Source organism: Lepisosteus oculatus, chromosome 6 (assembly GCF_040954835.1).
Source record: "Lepisosteus oculatus isolate fLepOcu1 chromosome 6, fLepOcu1.hap2, whole genome shotgun sequence".
NCBI lineage: Eukaryota > Metazoa > Chordata > Actinopteri > Semionotiformes > Lepisosteidae > Lepisosteus > Lepisosteus oculatus.
In genome coordinates, this window is record NC_090701.1 from 11,392,173 (window position 1) to 11,406,151 (window position 13,979).

The window sequence follows — 13,979 nt, forward strand, 5'->3', positions numbered from 1 at the left end:
TTGTCAGATTGTACAAATTGTACTTTATATGGGATTTTGGCATGTGGTATCTTATTTCCTTTGCACTATTGCTTAAAAGGAAGGCAAAACCTATCCTTAAGTCATTGCAAAATATATATTTATTAAAACCTAGAATTTGATTTTGAATAATATAATTTGTTCCAGCACAATATTCTTTTATGTATTCTTCTTGTACACTAAAGAGCTTTCAATGTGCACCTCAGTACAGACAGATGAATCAGATTGTTGCCAAGTTCTGCAGTATGAGGATATTTCAGCTGAGAGAAGACCTAAGTGGTAAGGAAGATGACAACTCATTGTGTGGGTACTGGGGTTATTAATATCCTTCATCTGTGCAGACTGAATAGTTGTAAGACTGGATACGACGAATCTTAAAAGTGAAGTGCAGATGTGGTGAAAAAGAGTTAAATTTAAAACAAGTTTAAATTTGAAAGTTACATACTGTATTCACATTTTGCGTGTTTTTTTTAAGATACGTGCACACATATACAGTACACCTCTACTCATTTAGAATTTCTCATTCTATATTGGTGTTTTATATCATTAATATCAATGTACCACTGCATGCTGTAGTAATTGTTCTACTGTAATCCTACTTTTTTTTTCTGCCATGACTGATGCATCTTGTTGAAATCTGACATTTTAAACATAAATATAGTGGTATATCTTCTGCAGTTTAATTCAGAAAACAACTAAATTTCTGAATCAGTGAGCCTCTAGCCCAGTGGAGTTGTTTGGAGTCTAAATCAATAGAATTTAATCCTTCTTCAGCCTTTAAATATGAGGTATTTTCTTTGGAAAAATCAAGTCTATAGTCTCCATTAAAAGTGCTTTGTACATCAGGAGGGGACAAGTGTATCTAATTTTCTGATATTTACTGTTTCACGTTCTATGAGTTTTTAATTAAATGAACAAAAATCACCTCCACTTCTGAAAAAATAAACAGGTAATGGTGTGCTGAAAATGCTATTTTTGAAAATAAACAGAAGTAACAAGTGATTTTAAATAATGTAAATTGTTTGTTAGTAGCTGTGGAAATTTGTCCTACAAGAACATAAGAAAGGTTAAAAATGAGAGGAGGCCTTTGAGGCCACATTCCCTTTGGTTGCTAGTATCATAATGATCCCAGGATCTCATCCAACTGTTTCTTGAAAGAAACCAGGATATTGGCTGGCTTGCTTGTTTCAGGCCCGCACAAAGCTTAACACTTACTGTATGTAATTGATAACCCAGGGAACCGATGTACAGTAGCAATTACAGAGCTCATTTTATCAAAATCCTGGAATGGAACAGATTGCAAGGCAGCCACAACCTGAATTGCCCTGACTTTAATTATTTAAGGTCTATGTCTTTTCACCCTAAGAGTACATTTTTGGTGTGTGTGTGAAGTTGATCAATTATTTAGAGTAGTATAGTTGCTGAAGTCAACAGCAGTGGGACTTTTCTTACTGTTGCTGGCATTCAACAGAACATAATCCATTATTTCAAGAGCAAAGCTTTCCTAATAAGCCTAATGAGGCTGTTATTTAAACATTATTGTTGCAGACTCCCAAGTGGATCCACTATTAATGCAGAGTGGAGATTGAGGCCTTAACCCGAGATATCATTGGTCTCGGTAGTCTCATTGGTCATAGTCTGAGCTACAGTATGTCATTAGTGGACTGTGACTGGGGTTCCCGAAGCGGCAATAGACAAAAGTCTGAGTACTGCGGGGTCGGGTGTCCTTGAGAGGATTAGGGTGTACTTAGATTCCCATGCACCAGCAATCACTGGGACTTCCTAGGTGCCTGTCAGCTTGCAGCTTTGCGCTGAGAAGGACATTATTCCTACAGTCAATATTGACTCTCTTGTCAGAGAGAGAAACTACTTTGTTTGCAGTGTGTAAAATGCTAAATTACTCAAGAGCATGTTTCTGAGGAAAATAGGCAGGCTTCTCTTTTTTTTGTTGTTGATAATTGATTTATCGGAGGCGAGTCCATATACCCGGTACAGCTAAGAAGTAACTCTCCAATCACAGTCTGGTCATAATCATGACCAGGTAAATGTCACTAAAATTAGTCTGAGTCAGTCAATGAGTAATATTGTACATACAGTGTCAGCGCAGCTCCTTCAATTTACAGTAATGTTCCTCTTTTAAGTGGCTCTGCAGTGATCACTGATCCCAACTGAACAACCAATGATACTCCATTACATTAACTGTTAGCAATAACAGGGCCGATTAAGCTAAGATATCTTTGACAACCTAGTCTCTAACTTAAGACCTTTTGAGTAGGGAGCTACGTCAGAATGCTACAAAGGAACAGGCAAAGATTCATCCCATGCTGAAAGGTAAGGAAAGGAAATGGAGCGTTTTGGCTGAGGAGCCTTTTTCAAGCCTTTACACCTGGAATGAACCTAGTCTCTTAACTATTTACCACAATAATCCAAGAGGTTTGCTCAGAGAAACAGAGATGCAGTCTCTTTTTTGTTTGTGCCCACCTGCCTTGTGATGGACTGGTGTTCTGTCCAGGGTGTACGATACCTTGTGCCCCTTGCTTGCTGGGATAGGCTTTGGCTCCCCCGAGACGCTGCATTGTAAAGAGGGGTTAGAAAATGGATGGATGGATGTTTAATAAAATGGCACCAAAAAGGAGTGGAATAAATAAACCAAGGAGAAGTCTAAAGCTGTCAAATCAGATACTATAAATATTGCTCTTATTGCCACAATCGGAAAACATCAGGTGGAGTCTACTGATAAGAGATGATCATTTATTCAATAAATTACTTTATTTTGTTACTCATGGACTCATTTATTCTTTTTAGTAACCTCAGGGGTGTTTACAATGTCTTACCCATGCTCTGCGAGAGCAGAAGACATGTATTTATTGATGTAATTTGAAGCCACAATTTTTTTTAAAAGACCTGAAGCAGACTATCATTGGTAAATTATATGTGACTGTAACATGCAGTCAAATGCTTTTTTCTGCCAGAGATACATTGAGCAGTGTATATAATTCATCAAAGCCTTGTTGCTCTAGGTCCTATAAATATTTTATATAACAACAAAGGTCCAGAAGGTAGCTAAACACACACACAAGCACACACATTTGTAGGTACTGTATATACTTGTATATATTGATTTAAACTCTAATAATGGAGCATAAAATAAGCTAAATAAGACTGCTTTAAAATTAAAAATTGCTATCCTCTACATAGAAGATATGACAACTTAAGAAAAAATTATTTTTTAAACATTTTTAACTAACTATGGAACTATTATCTAATAGCTTTCCTATAAAAAAGATTTTACCATTCTTCTATTTTTTAAAGTCCTTGAAAAGCATCATCATAGAGTTTAAATGTTATAGCGTTCTAACTGGACTGACAATCTTTGAAATTTATTTCATAATGTCTTCTCACAACGCCTTTCAAGAGTCACCACCCATTGTATAGATTGGTTGTGAATGTGTACAATATTATTTCACCAGCAACAAGTAAAGGTCTGCAGAGACCGTTCTAACCTAATTTGTCTGTTTTTATGAAACCTTAATGCTTGTGTGTTATCTGAATCATTAGTCAAATCCTTTTGTGTCATCTCTTTCCCTTCTGGAACATGTGCAGGTAAGTGGGTACTGGATATCTGTATCGGTGTTTTTCTGTAGAAGGAGAGCTCAACCCTTCTGGTTCTGAATAACAACAGCTACTGTATTTATCCTTTTCAAAGATGCACTCAACTCCAGCTGACCTGTTTTTGCTGCATCGAGTACTCTCCTTATGCTGCAAGTGGTGTCATATACAGTATACTGTATATTTACTATCATTGTTTTTTTATATAAAACACTCAAAGGATGATACTATATTTGTTAATTACATTTTGCTCCAGCTACAGCATTTCTAGTTTGTATACGGTAAATTTAATCTGTCCGCCTCTTTCTGTCTGTCTAATCTGTCTTTAAGAGTGTCTTTTGTAGGTAAGGTACTGTTTTCTCATCTCATCCAGTTTGGAACACTTCGCTCCAGTGGAGCTGAAAATATTGACCACAGAGCGGTAGCGTAAAGGGCTGGAAGGCTGCAGTGTCTTCTCACCTCTGCTCTTAATGACCAAATTGAGCTACTGATTATCTTAATTAGACCAATGTAACAATTTCCAGAGGTTTTCAGCTGATGAGGATTTACTGTACAGGGACCACAAAAAACTACTCTTAAGGGCTTGTGCATCTTTACCACTAAGAATGGTCACAGACTAGAGTGAGCCATTGTGCCCATTTTGCAGAATACAGTACGTTTTCAAACTCAATGCCAACAAAAGGTCATAGAGGCTCCTCAGGTTTCGGTTATTGGCAGTTTTCCGTGTTTAATAAGCTCCCTCTGGTATTTCGTTTGGTTGCCTCTAGAACTGGAACTTGCCAATCCGGTATATGCAGTGTTTTGCCATTTAATGAGTACAAATCTGTAGGCCCGAGGAGCTCAGTCCTGGTTCTGCAAGGGTGGTGTCTCTGCAGGTTTTTCTAGACTTCTTAAAAGCAGCGCCTGAAGACCTGGGAAAAGCTTTTCAACTCGTCCAGTTAATCCTATAATGAGCTGGTTCGGATCATTACAAGCCTGGTGAAGCGAAAATCTGTGGATACACATCAATTTTATGGACAGGAACAGAGATCCCTACTATAGACACTTGTCCTCACTTATTTAATTTCTTACCACAGGCACTAAGCTTAATACTATATTCATACTATACAATATATGAGATACAGGTTGAAAAGTCTATTGTTACATGCAACTTTTTACCTGATTGTAATTAAGAGCTCTGGTGACTTAAATATAGAAATGTTCTGGCCCTTGTGTTGTAAATCACCAGTTTTAAATACTGTATATCATCTCTTGTAATTATTGTTGCAATACAGAGTCTCCAAACCTGGCCCTGTGTAGTCCAAAAGCAGTTCCTCCTATACCTCACCTTTTTCTAAAATTTGACAATGCCTCTAAGGTATTATTAGAAACTTGGTCATCGAGGGCTGAAGAGTTTTCATATTTTAGTCCAAAATTATCTTCACTGAAAATTTAACACAACACCTGATTAATTGTTCACAAAGAACAGGGGCTCTTTGCAACCATACTTGAAAACCCCTGTTATACGGAAAATGGCAATACTGTAGGTTGCTTCTGAAACAAACTCTTAATTGTCTCTATGATTGGTAAGGTTCTTGTTGAGTGACCTGCAGAACCTTCAAAGAAAGGTTAAAAAAAAATCTGTTTTAATGAGTGTAGTAATGGGACCTTAGTACTATGGTTTTCCTTCTTTAGTGGAACTAATGATGTCGGCAGTTATATTTAATTAGAAAACAATGAGGTCACTAAAAGGCTTAGTTCAACTCATATAGTTCCTGAGTATTATAATTTAATTTAGTATTTAGACAGGAGGATGGAGATTTGTCCAGTGGTTTGTTATTCTAAACATGACAGAGTTAAGTGCTTGAAATCTTTATTACATAGAATAAAACTGGCATCCTAACTAAAAGAACATACCACCATCCTACAGATATACATTATTAGAAATGTTTAGACATTTTTAGAGTTGCAATAGTTGCTTAGTACCCTGTTTCACATCATATCCATGCGTACCAGAATAAGAGGACTGACAGGCACATCCAAAGGAGAGACAGTCATGTCTAGAGTGAACCTGACTAGTTTAGAAGGGCATTCAAGATGCCAGGAAACTTGAAATATTTGCTTGTGGTTTGTTGAAACAAGGCTTGTGGGAATTCGGAACAAGCTACCCAACAATGTTGTTGAAACTGATACCCTGGCGTATTCTTCCACACAAACAAACTCCTGGATGAAATCCTCAGATCAGCTATTGAACGGGTGATATGGGCTGAATGGCATCCTCTCATTTGTAATATTTTTTAGGGTTTTAAGAAGTATCTACTATTAGAAGTACACTGGCTGGTTTCGTGCTCATTGTTTAAAACAAGAGCACTTTCTATCAATATGGTTCCAGCTTCTTTAATGCTCACATTCCGTTCACAAAAGGATATTAAGTTTACTCCATGCCATACACAGTATTAATGTTAAAATATTATTAATATTATATAATACATACAATATAATTGATAATGATATCATTAACTTAGTTGCTTACATTTTTTCTGAGTTTAACTGTGTTGCATGTATTGAGAAAATACATGCATTTATGTATAATAATGTATTTATTGTATTTTTGTGTATCCAAGTTGATTTTTTGTTGAGGTTAAAGTGTCATTTCAAATAGCCTGCATCCTGCCTTGAATCCTTAACAAATTCAGAGCTAATGAACTCAGTTTACCACTTGCTTTGTTAAAAAGGTACCTTCTTGTTCACTTATGCACTTTTACAGCAGTCTATATGCATAGCACGTTTTGAAGTATTTTCTAGTTTTTACAATGTTTATACCTTAATGTATCCCTGACTTTTTCAGCGATTCCCTGTGGCTTCTGTCATGCTTGACCACGTAACTCAGTGCTTTACCATCCTATTACTACCATTCTTTACTACACTTTGATCAGGGGTTCACATGGGAGCACAGTTAGTATTTAGAAGGGCTTGAACTATGCAGCTCAACTGGCAGCTCTGTTGTTCAGTTTAGCCGTGTACAGAAATGAAAAGGATGAGTCACAGGCATAGATTACATTGATTTTTCTTCAAATGAAGCTTGAAGTCATGGTCTGTATGTTTATGGTCTAAGACTGAAGGATTATTTTATGAGCTGTTTAACTTGAATTTCATGGTTAAATAGTAGGCACAATTGAATTTAAGCATCTTTTGGATTTTACCAAACACTGTAAAAATACTGTATTTTAAATGCTGTCGTGGTATTATAATCCCAGAAGATTTTTTTTCAATCCATGACGTTTTAACATTTGGACGATTAGAGAATAGAGGCAATTTACTGAAAAAGAGGGGGATAAAACCCAGCCAGTTTTTCACCTCAGCCATGGCTCACTTACATAACACCTGTGCGTTTTGTATGCATAACACCACTCTCAAGAAGACAGGCGGCTTGGTAAATTTGTCTCCGTAAAAATCACAGGTGCTGTTGTGGAAACCGCACTTGATAAAAACACACTGTTCCAAAGCATTGCTCTTTTCTGAAATTGAGATGAACTCTGGGCAACTGACAATTTCTAGCCTTTTAGTGATGCGATATATAAAAAAAGTGTTTGTTTTATTGTAAAAGGCAGATATAAGAGGTAGACATCAGTACGTGCTTCTGCCTGTTTATATTCGTTTTCAGATCCTTTATCCATCCAGTGTGTCAAATTATTTTTGTGCAGCTTTTTTTCTTGAAGCTGTTTTCTAAAAATAAGAAAAATGTACATATCAGTATGTATCGCCATTAAAAGAGGTCTAAGCTCCCAAATGACATTGCTTTTCCTCTCACATTTGTTTATTTTTCAACCTGGAATTTTGGCAAACCTCTCCCAGAGCAGCGAATAAGCAAAGTCATGCACAAAACTGAAGACAGTTGCCTGTAGGGTGAAAGAAAAAAGGAACATAAATGAGTTGATTTAATTTTTAGAAGCCTTTGTGAAAGGAAACCCTATTTACAAATTCCTCGACTGCTTTGCTACCAGCTCTTGCCCTTGAATATTTTGTCATCTCTAAATTGTCCTTGAGTAACCCTCATTTACATTGTGTCTTACAGGAGCTTGTGGGGAGTAACCCACCGCAGAGGAACTGGAAAGGAATTGCAATTGCTCTGCTTGTTATTCTGGTCATCTGCTCGCTGATTGTCACCTCTGTCATTCTTCTGACACCAGGTATCGTAATGAAGTGCCTTCTATTTTAATACCTCTCTTTTCTCCTTTAAGCTCGGTTAAATTGCACTAAAAATAAAAGATCAAGCTGCGATACTAAAACAGACAGTGAGAAATGTGACAGAAAGTAAGCAGCGACTGCCGAAATGCTCTCCAGGTAACCATAGACACAGTAACGGCTCTCTTTCCATCAAAAAGAAAGGACCTGAGTAACATGAGCAGTTTTCAAATATGGAACCTGGAAAGCCGCTTCAAATAGATATTTTAGACAAAAGAGATTCTGCCAAGTGAAGAAGATGTCCTTTGAAATACGACAGGATGAAAACAGACTTGAATGTTTGTGTTATTCACTTGCAAAGAAGATAAAAAAAATCCCCAATCAAATGACAAGCCCTAAAAGTGAAAACCCGCAGGGTTTCATTTTCTATAGGTCCGGCAACCCCAGTACCCGAACATAGATTTCTAAACAACTCTCCCTAAATGCCTACTGGGTGGAACAAAATCACTACTCAAGAAGTACAGCAGCACAACTACTGGATTTAATTACTCCACCTCCTTTGTCCAATAGCTGCGGCTTGGCTTCCTCCTCATCATCATACCCTGTTGTTGAAGTGTTACTTTAGATGAAAACTAAAGTGAAAAATGGACATGTCCACTCTAGATGGGCGTGTTACTTAAAAAATGAACAATTACAGTACATTTAAGATAATGATCTGATAGACTATATAATGTTATGGAGAAAGTATAGTGAGTACAATGTACATGACAAATCAACGAAAAATTAATGTGTACATATATTGTGTAAGTGTGTGTGTTTAAGTAAATATGACCTTAAATTAAAGATCATAGTCCAATACTAGATACACTGTACATCTACTACTGCATATGTAGCGGAGCTAGTTCGGATAGGGTGGCGTCAGCGCCCTCCCTGCGCAAAGCAGGGTCCTCAGCCGCCTGGGCTGAGGGAGGTCTCCTTTAGCTCACTCGGCTGGTTCCCTGTTGCGTTACGCCGGAGACCCGGGTTTGCGCCCCAGGTACCGCAGGACGGAACGGGTGGCGGAGGGCACGAGCCGCGACGGTCACACATACTGTATAATGCTGTGGAAGTACAGTATAATAAGTAAACCTTTCTGTTTTTGTTTTCAATTAAAAAGAACTTGAATTGTGCATCGTTCCCCCCAAGTGACAAGTGAATGTTTTATGTGTTATAAAGCAGTCTGGGCTCTGTCTTTCCAGGGTATGCACCAGTGTAGTAATGAAGCCCAAGGTGAAATCACACCAACCCATGCTGTGCATACAGTATTTTATATATGCTATATACTGTGTATATTTCTATACTGTACTGTATGTTGTGGCTTTGCATATCATTTTTCTTTTTTATCGTCCGATTGCTTGCCAACAATTTTGTTTCTGTTTCACTTAAATGTGAAACCTTGACATCGTATTTCCTAGTTGATTAATCTAACAATCTGCAGACGTACAGCTGATGATCTCAAAGAGCCACCTGTTTAACTGGGATGCCTTAAGTTCAGTGTTTCAGCTGCTTGGAGCCTGTTTGTCTCAATATATTTGTCACACAAGGCAGGTCAACTCTTCCATGTTTCTGCAGTCATGTGTTTCAATTACTGTCCCTACGGAGTCTTTAGTTGACCATTCAATTCTTCTTATTTCTTATCGTCTTCTGAAAAAAAACCTTTATCAGTTTAGAATTGAATCTCCATTCCAGATGTGTTCATTTTCCACTCTAGTGTTTTTCAATGCATTCGTTGATCCATGTTGACATTTATGAAGTCTAGTATCACTGCATTTCACAATCTGAAACACAATTTTTATCTGGATAAGGCTCAGTTAGATAGCTCTATTTTAATACATTTCAGTCAGTTGTTTTAAATAATAGCGCTACTTTTACTTTTCAGAATTGCATTGCTTAATAATGAAGTGATCTAATTTTATGTTGAACCAATGTATTTTTTTTGGTTCTGTATGTGCATTAATCAGATTTGGAATATTAAATATATGAAAAATTGAAAATGAAAAATCTCCTGTCCCTGCCACATGCTTCTTTTATTTAGTTGTAATCACTAGTCATTACCATTAGATAAATTGCCTGTCTTTTTTGTATTTCATTTCATTCTTAAACATTTTCATATTTAATAGATCTTCATTTCATTTTAGATTACTTCATTTCCTGGATACTGACTGTGCTAGATTTATTTAAACATGCCTAATTTTAAATGAAGTTCAGAATCCAGTGCCTCTCTCAAGGCAGTTTTGTAACATGTAGTTTACATTTTCTTTAGTTTTTTAACTTGTCAGTAACCAAGACTACATTACTTTTTAAGTGAGTTCTACATTTGAATTTCCAGAACTGAGTACAGGTCTAATTTTTACTTAAAAAGGGCCTTCACCAAATTTATATTACATTAAAAACTTTCTGTTATGATTAGGACCATGATTTTTTATCAGTAGTACAATATTTTCTAAACTCAGCATATTCGTCTTAGCCACCCACTGTCAGCATCCATACCATCCACTCTGCTTGCTAATAATAAATTATTTTTGCTCCAATGGTAGTTGTGTATTATTTATTGTTTCTTGGTGTTATCACTACTTTTTATATCAGCAACTGCTTATTAACAACATTTTTTCCGTAAACAGATATGATATTGAATGCCTTCCACTATGTTTTTAGGTTACTATTTTAGCTAAACATATAATATTTTGAGCAACTGGCAATTAAAACATCATTTTTTACATGGTAATCAAATGAAATTGTTCTTAATGTGGATGGAATTTAAATTGATTCCTCCCCCATAATTTCATGTAGTCTCGTGCAATCAACAATGGTGAGTGTGGCGTATAATTTTATATCTTTTGAGAGAAATATTTTAAAAAAATTAACTTGGCAAGGTAAAATTATCATTTTAAAATTGCATGTAATTAAATGTAATTGAATTTAATCAGATTCCACTCAGTTTAATCTAATTTAATTTAATCAATTTGTATAACACACAAGGACAATTGGCATTGTTTTTTGTTATTGTATAATTAGATTGCCCTAAATTGAAGTCTAATATATCCTAAAACATTTTCCAAACAATATTGTACAAACCATTAATAATCAGCGTTGCATACACTGACAAACAGACTGTATTGAAAGAATGGTTTGACCTTACTGATTAAAGCAGGTAGTCATGCTCTTTCTTTCATTCTTTTTGGGGATTAAGTATCAGGACCTAAAAGCAGCACTCCATATCAAAACACGTGCTTTGGTTTTGTAAAAGAACAACATTCGGGTAAATGCAAGGACAGTTATTTGGAATTTTGACAGCTGGGACATGAAACATTTGGTCTAATGTTTGAGAGGTTTGGATTTGGCCTCTCTTGTTACCTTTTCCCTCTGTCGCTAATAGGACTACAGCTGCCTTTTCTGGCAGATAAATCGTCTGGCTCTTGTCATTTCTTCTTCCCTCTGCTGCTTTCCAATGGCCTTATCATTTGCCTTTTTTCTTTTGCCTCATGTTTGATAAATAACCGTCCACATTGCCATGTAAAAGCAGTTTAGTTTTAGTTTGTTTTTTCTGGGCACAGCTTTTGGAATTTTAGCTGTTTAAAACAGCTTAGTGATCAGCTGAATTTGTATGTGAAATACAACAGGACCTCAGATCCATTAGGGTAGATACTGTATGTACAAATGAAGTGGCCATAGTACAGTATATGGTCATTCAGACTGAACAGGTGGCGTCTCTGTTTGACTCCAGCCTGCCCTGATCATGTTTTGACTTTCAAGCCAAAAAGTATTTCTAAGGAGAGCTAGAAGTCTTTATTATATCTCCCGTTTCAAAAGCATCCCTCAAAAATATCAAATGAACTACAAATTCTACTAATTAATTCTGTTTATTATATCTACATAATCAATACAAGCAGTAAAATAGTTTTGTAATTGACCTAAAAATGGGAACAAGCCAGGGAGTTATGTGGGAATTCAGTTAATTCCTATGAACCCCAGAGTCACAGTCCGTAGTAAAGTCAGCAAGAATACAAGTCAGGTTCTTTTTGAATATGGGGTGTGCACAAATGCTTTCTCTTTTGCCTCAGTCCAATTTTCTTGCAATGAGATTATGCCATACACACTTAAAAGTCACTTTGAAAAATATATTTTAAAATACTGACACAGTACAACACATGACCTTTGCTGTAAACATCCATTAGTGGACAAATTGGAAACTTTTTGACGGGAATGAGGGGATGTGGCTATTTGCCAAGGCGAAAGACAATTCTTCAACTCCTTCTCAGCAGCAGATGGAAAAAAAAGGCATTAATTCACTCAGTAATTAAATTCTGCATCCTGCAGTACACCAATGATAAACTACAACAGCTGCTTTAGAATTTATCGCAAATCAATTTGAAAGAATTTCAACACACTGTGTGAATAAATTTCACGTAAATAAAAAAAATAGTAAATATAAAAGTGCTATCAAATGCAAAGCAAAAACAGGCATTGCTGATTTAAAAACAGAGAACATAATCAGTCTTAGTAAGAAAATGTAGCCAGGTGTCTGGAAGTCATTTAGCTGGTGTGGTGACACAAAACTCGAGACTCCTGTCTTGAATTTGTTATAAACAAAATGTAACACATTTGACTGCAGGACATACAATAGGTATTAACTTGTACAGGCCTGCTCTTAGTGGATGTTTCCTGTATTCTTCACTGGAATATTTCCCTTGGACTTTTACGCATTTAGTTTGTTCTTTTACCAAACATATTTGTGGGTGATTAGGGTAATGACTCTCCATGAGTTTCAGTTAAACAACATTGGATTCTCATCTCTGTTTTTCGTGGACAGTCTTAATGCCAAAGCCTAGTACAAAGATTTTTAATAAATAATCTGTTTATAAGGGGCGAAAAGAATATTTAAAGGCCTAAAAGCAACATGATCCACATTGTTAAAGCAATGTCTTCAGTCTCAAGCTGAAGTGATTATGAAGGGAAATGATACAAGATATTGAGAATTCCAAATGGTATTGACATACTATAGCAAACTCAATAGAATAGTTCCTGAAACAAACCCAGAAGAGCATTACTGGAAGAGATGATATAAGTGTCTTTAGGACAGAGAAAATAGGGCATGTTCATTCATAGTGCATGGTGGGTGCTTTGGAAAAAAGACTGATTTTCTCCAAACCTTAAAGAAACACCTGGATGAGATTCTTGTACCAATAAACTACCAGTAACCAAAAGAGCACAAGAAGTCAAATGGCCTCCTCTTGCACATGCACTTCTTATGTAGAAAAGAAATCGTTCCTATGATTATATGGTAAATGCTGCTTCAGAAATACACCTGACTGGAATGATTGGGATGGATAAGCAGCTTGGGATGGGATTTTCAGCTTGCCTGTCACTCACTGTAATGTGAAATCTGTAATGTAGAATCAGTTATTTAGTTACTGGCACTGTTTCCATTCTGGCTTCATTGCATGAAATGCACTGTAGTGAGCAGGGCCAATGTGTGTACTATATCTTCAGATTATTTAGGGTGACGGCGAGAGACGATTATTGCATATTGCAGGTAGCCGGTGTGAGTAGTGTCATAGATAGTTTTATTTTCTTTAGCACTTCTTTTCAATAAGAATCATACAGATTCCTTCCATTTTTAGGTTTCCAGTAGGTGTCATTTATTTTAAACAAATGTGAAGAGAAGATGTAAGTTTAAATCTGAAAGACATTCAACACATTTAGTAAGATGTCTCCAGTGTATAGGTATCCCCAGTTGTGTTTCTTTCATTAGGCTCTGTAATGGTAGATTAATTTCTTTTTCCGCATCCCAAACCTAAACATTACATTTTTGCTCAGGAGACTCCAAATATCTTTATCTCAGAGTAATTTTACAGACAAACACTAGTTTTATGCTTCTAGGGAACACAGTTTTGGAAATGTAGATAATCAAGAAAATGTTATTTAGGTGTATTTTTTAAATACTTTTGAGTGAGACTACTGCATTTCAAGCACTGCACAGTTCTGGATACATATTATTAACATACGGTATAAGCATATATTGATAACGTATTATATTTGTTTATTTGTTTACTATTATATATATTACATATTGCAAGTTCTACCCCATTGAGCATTTAGGATACCTAAATGCCTGAATGAATATACAATTCTTAAAATACTAGAGTTCT

At 36.1% G+C, this 13,979-nt stretch overlaps 1 protein-coding gene across 5 annotated transcripts in view; it reads left to right on the plus strand.

Moving 5' to 3' along the window:
- The window catches only part of dpp6a (dipeptidyl-peptidase 6a), a 305,960-nt gene that overhangs the window by 189,364 nt on the left and 102,617 nt on the right, over positions 1-13,979 (plus strand). For all 5 annotated transcript variants that reach the window (XM_015354743.2, XM_015354745.2, XM_015354742.2 and 2 more), the window contains exon 2: positions 7,682-7,796. In XM_015354743.2, coding sequence (XP_015210229.1) covers positions 7,682-7,796 — 115 coding nt within the window. The remainder of the gene's footprint in view (positions 1-7,681; positions 7,797-13,979) is intronic.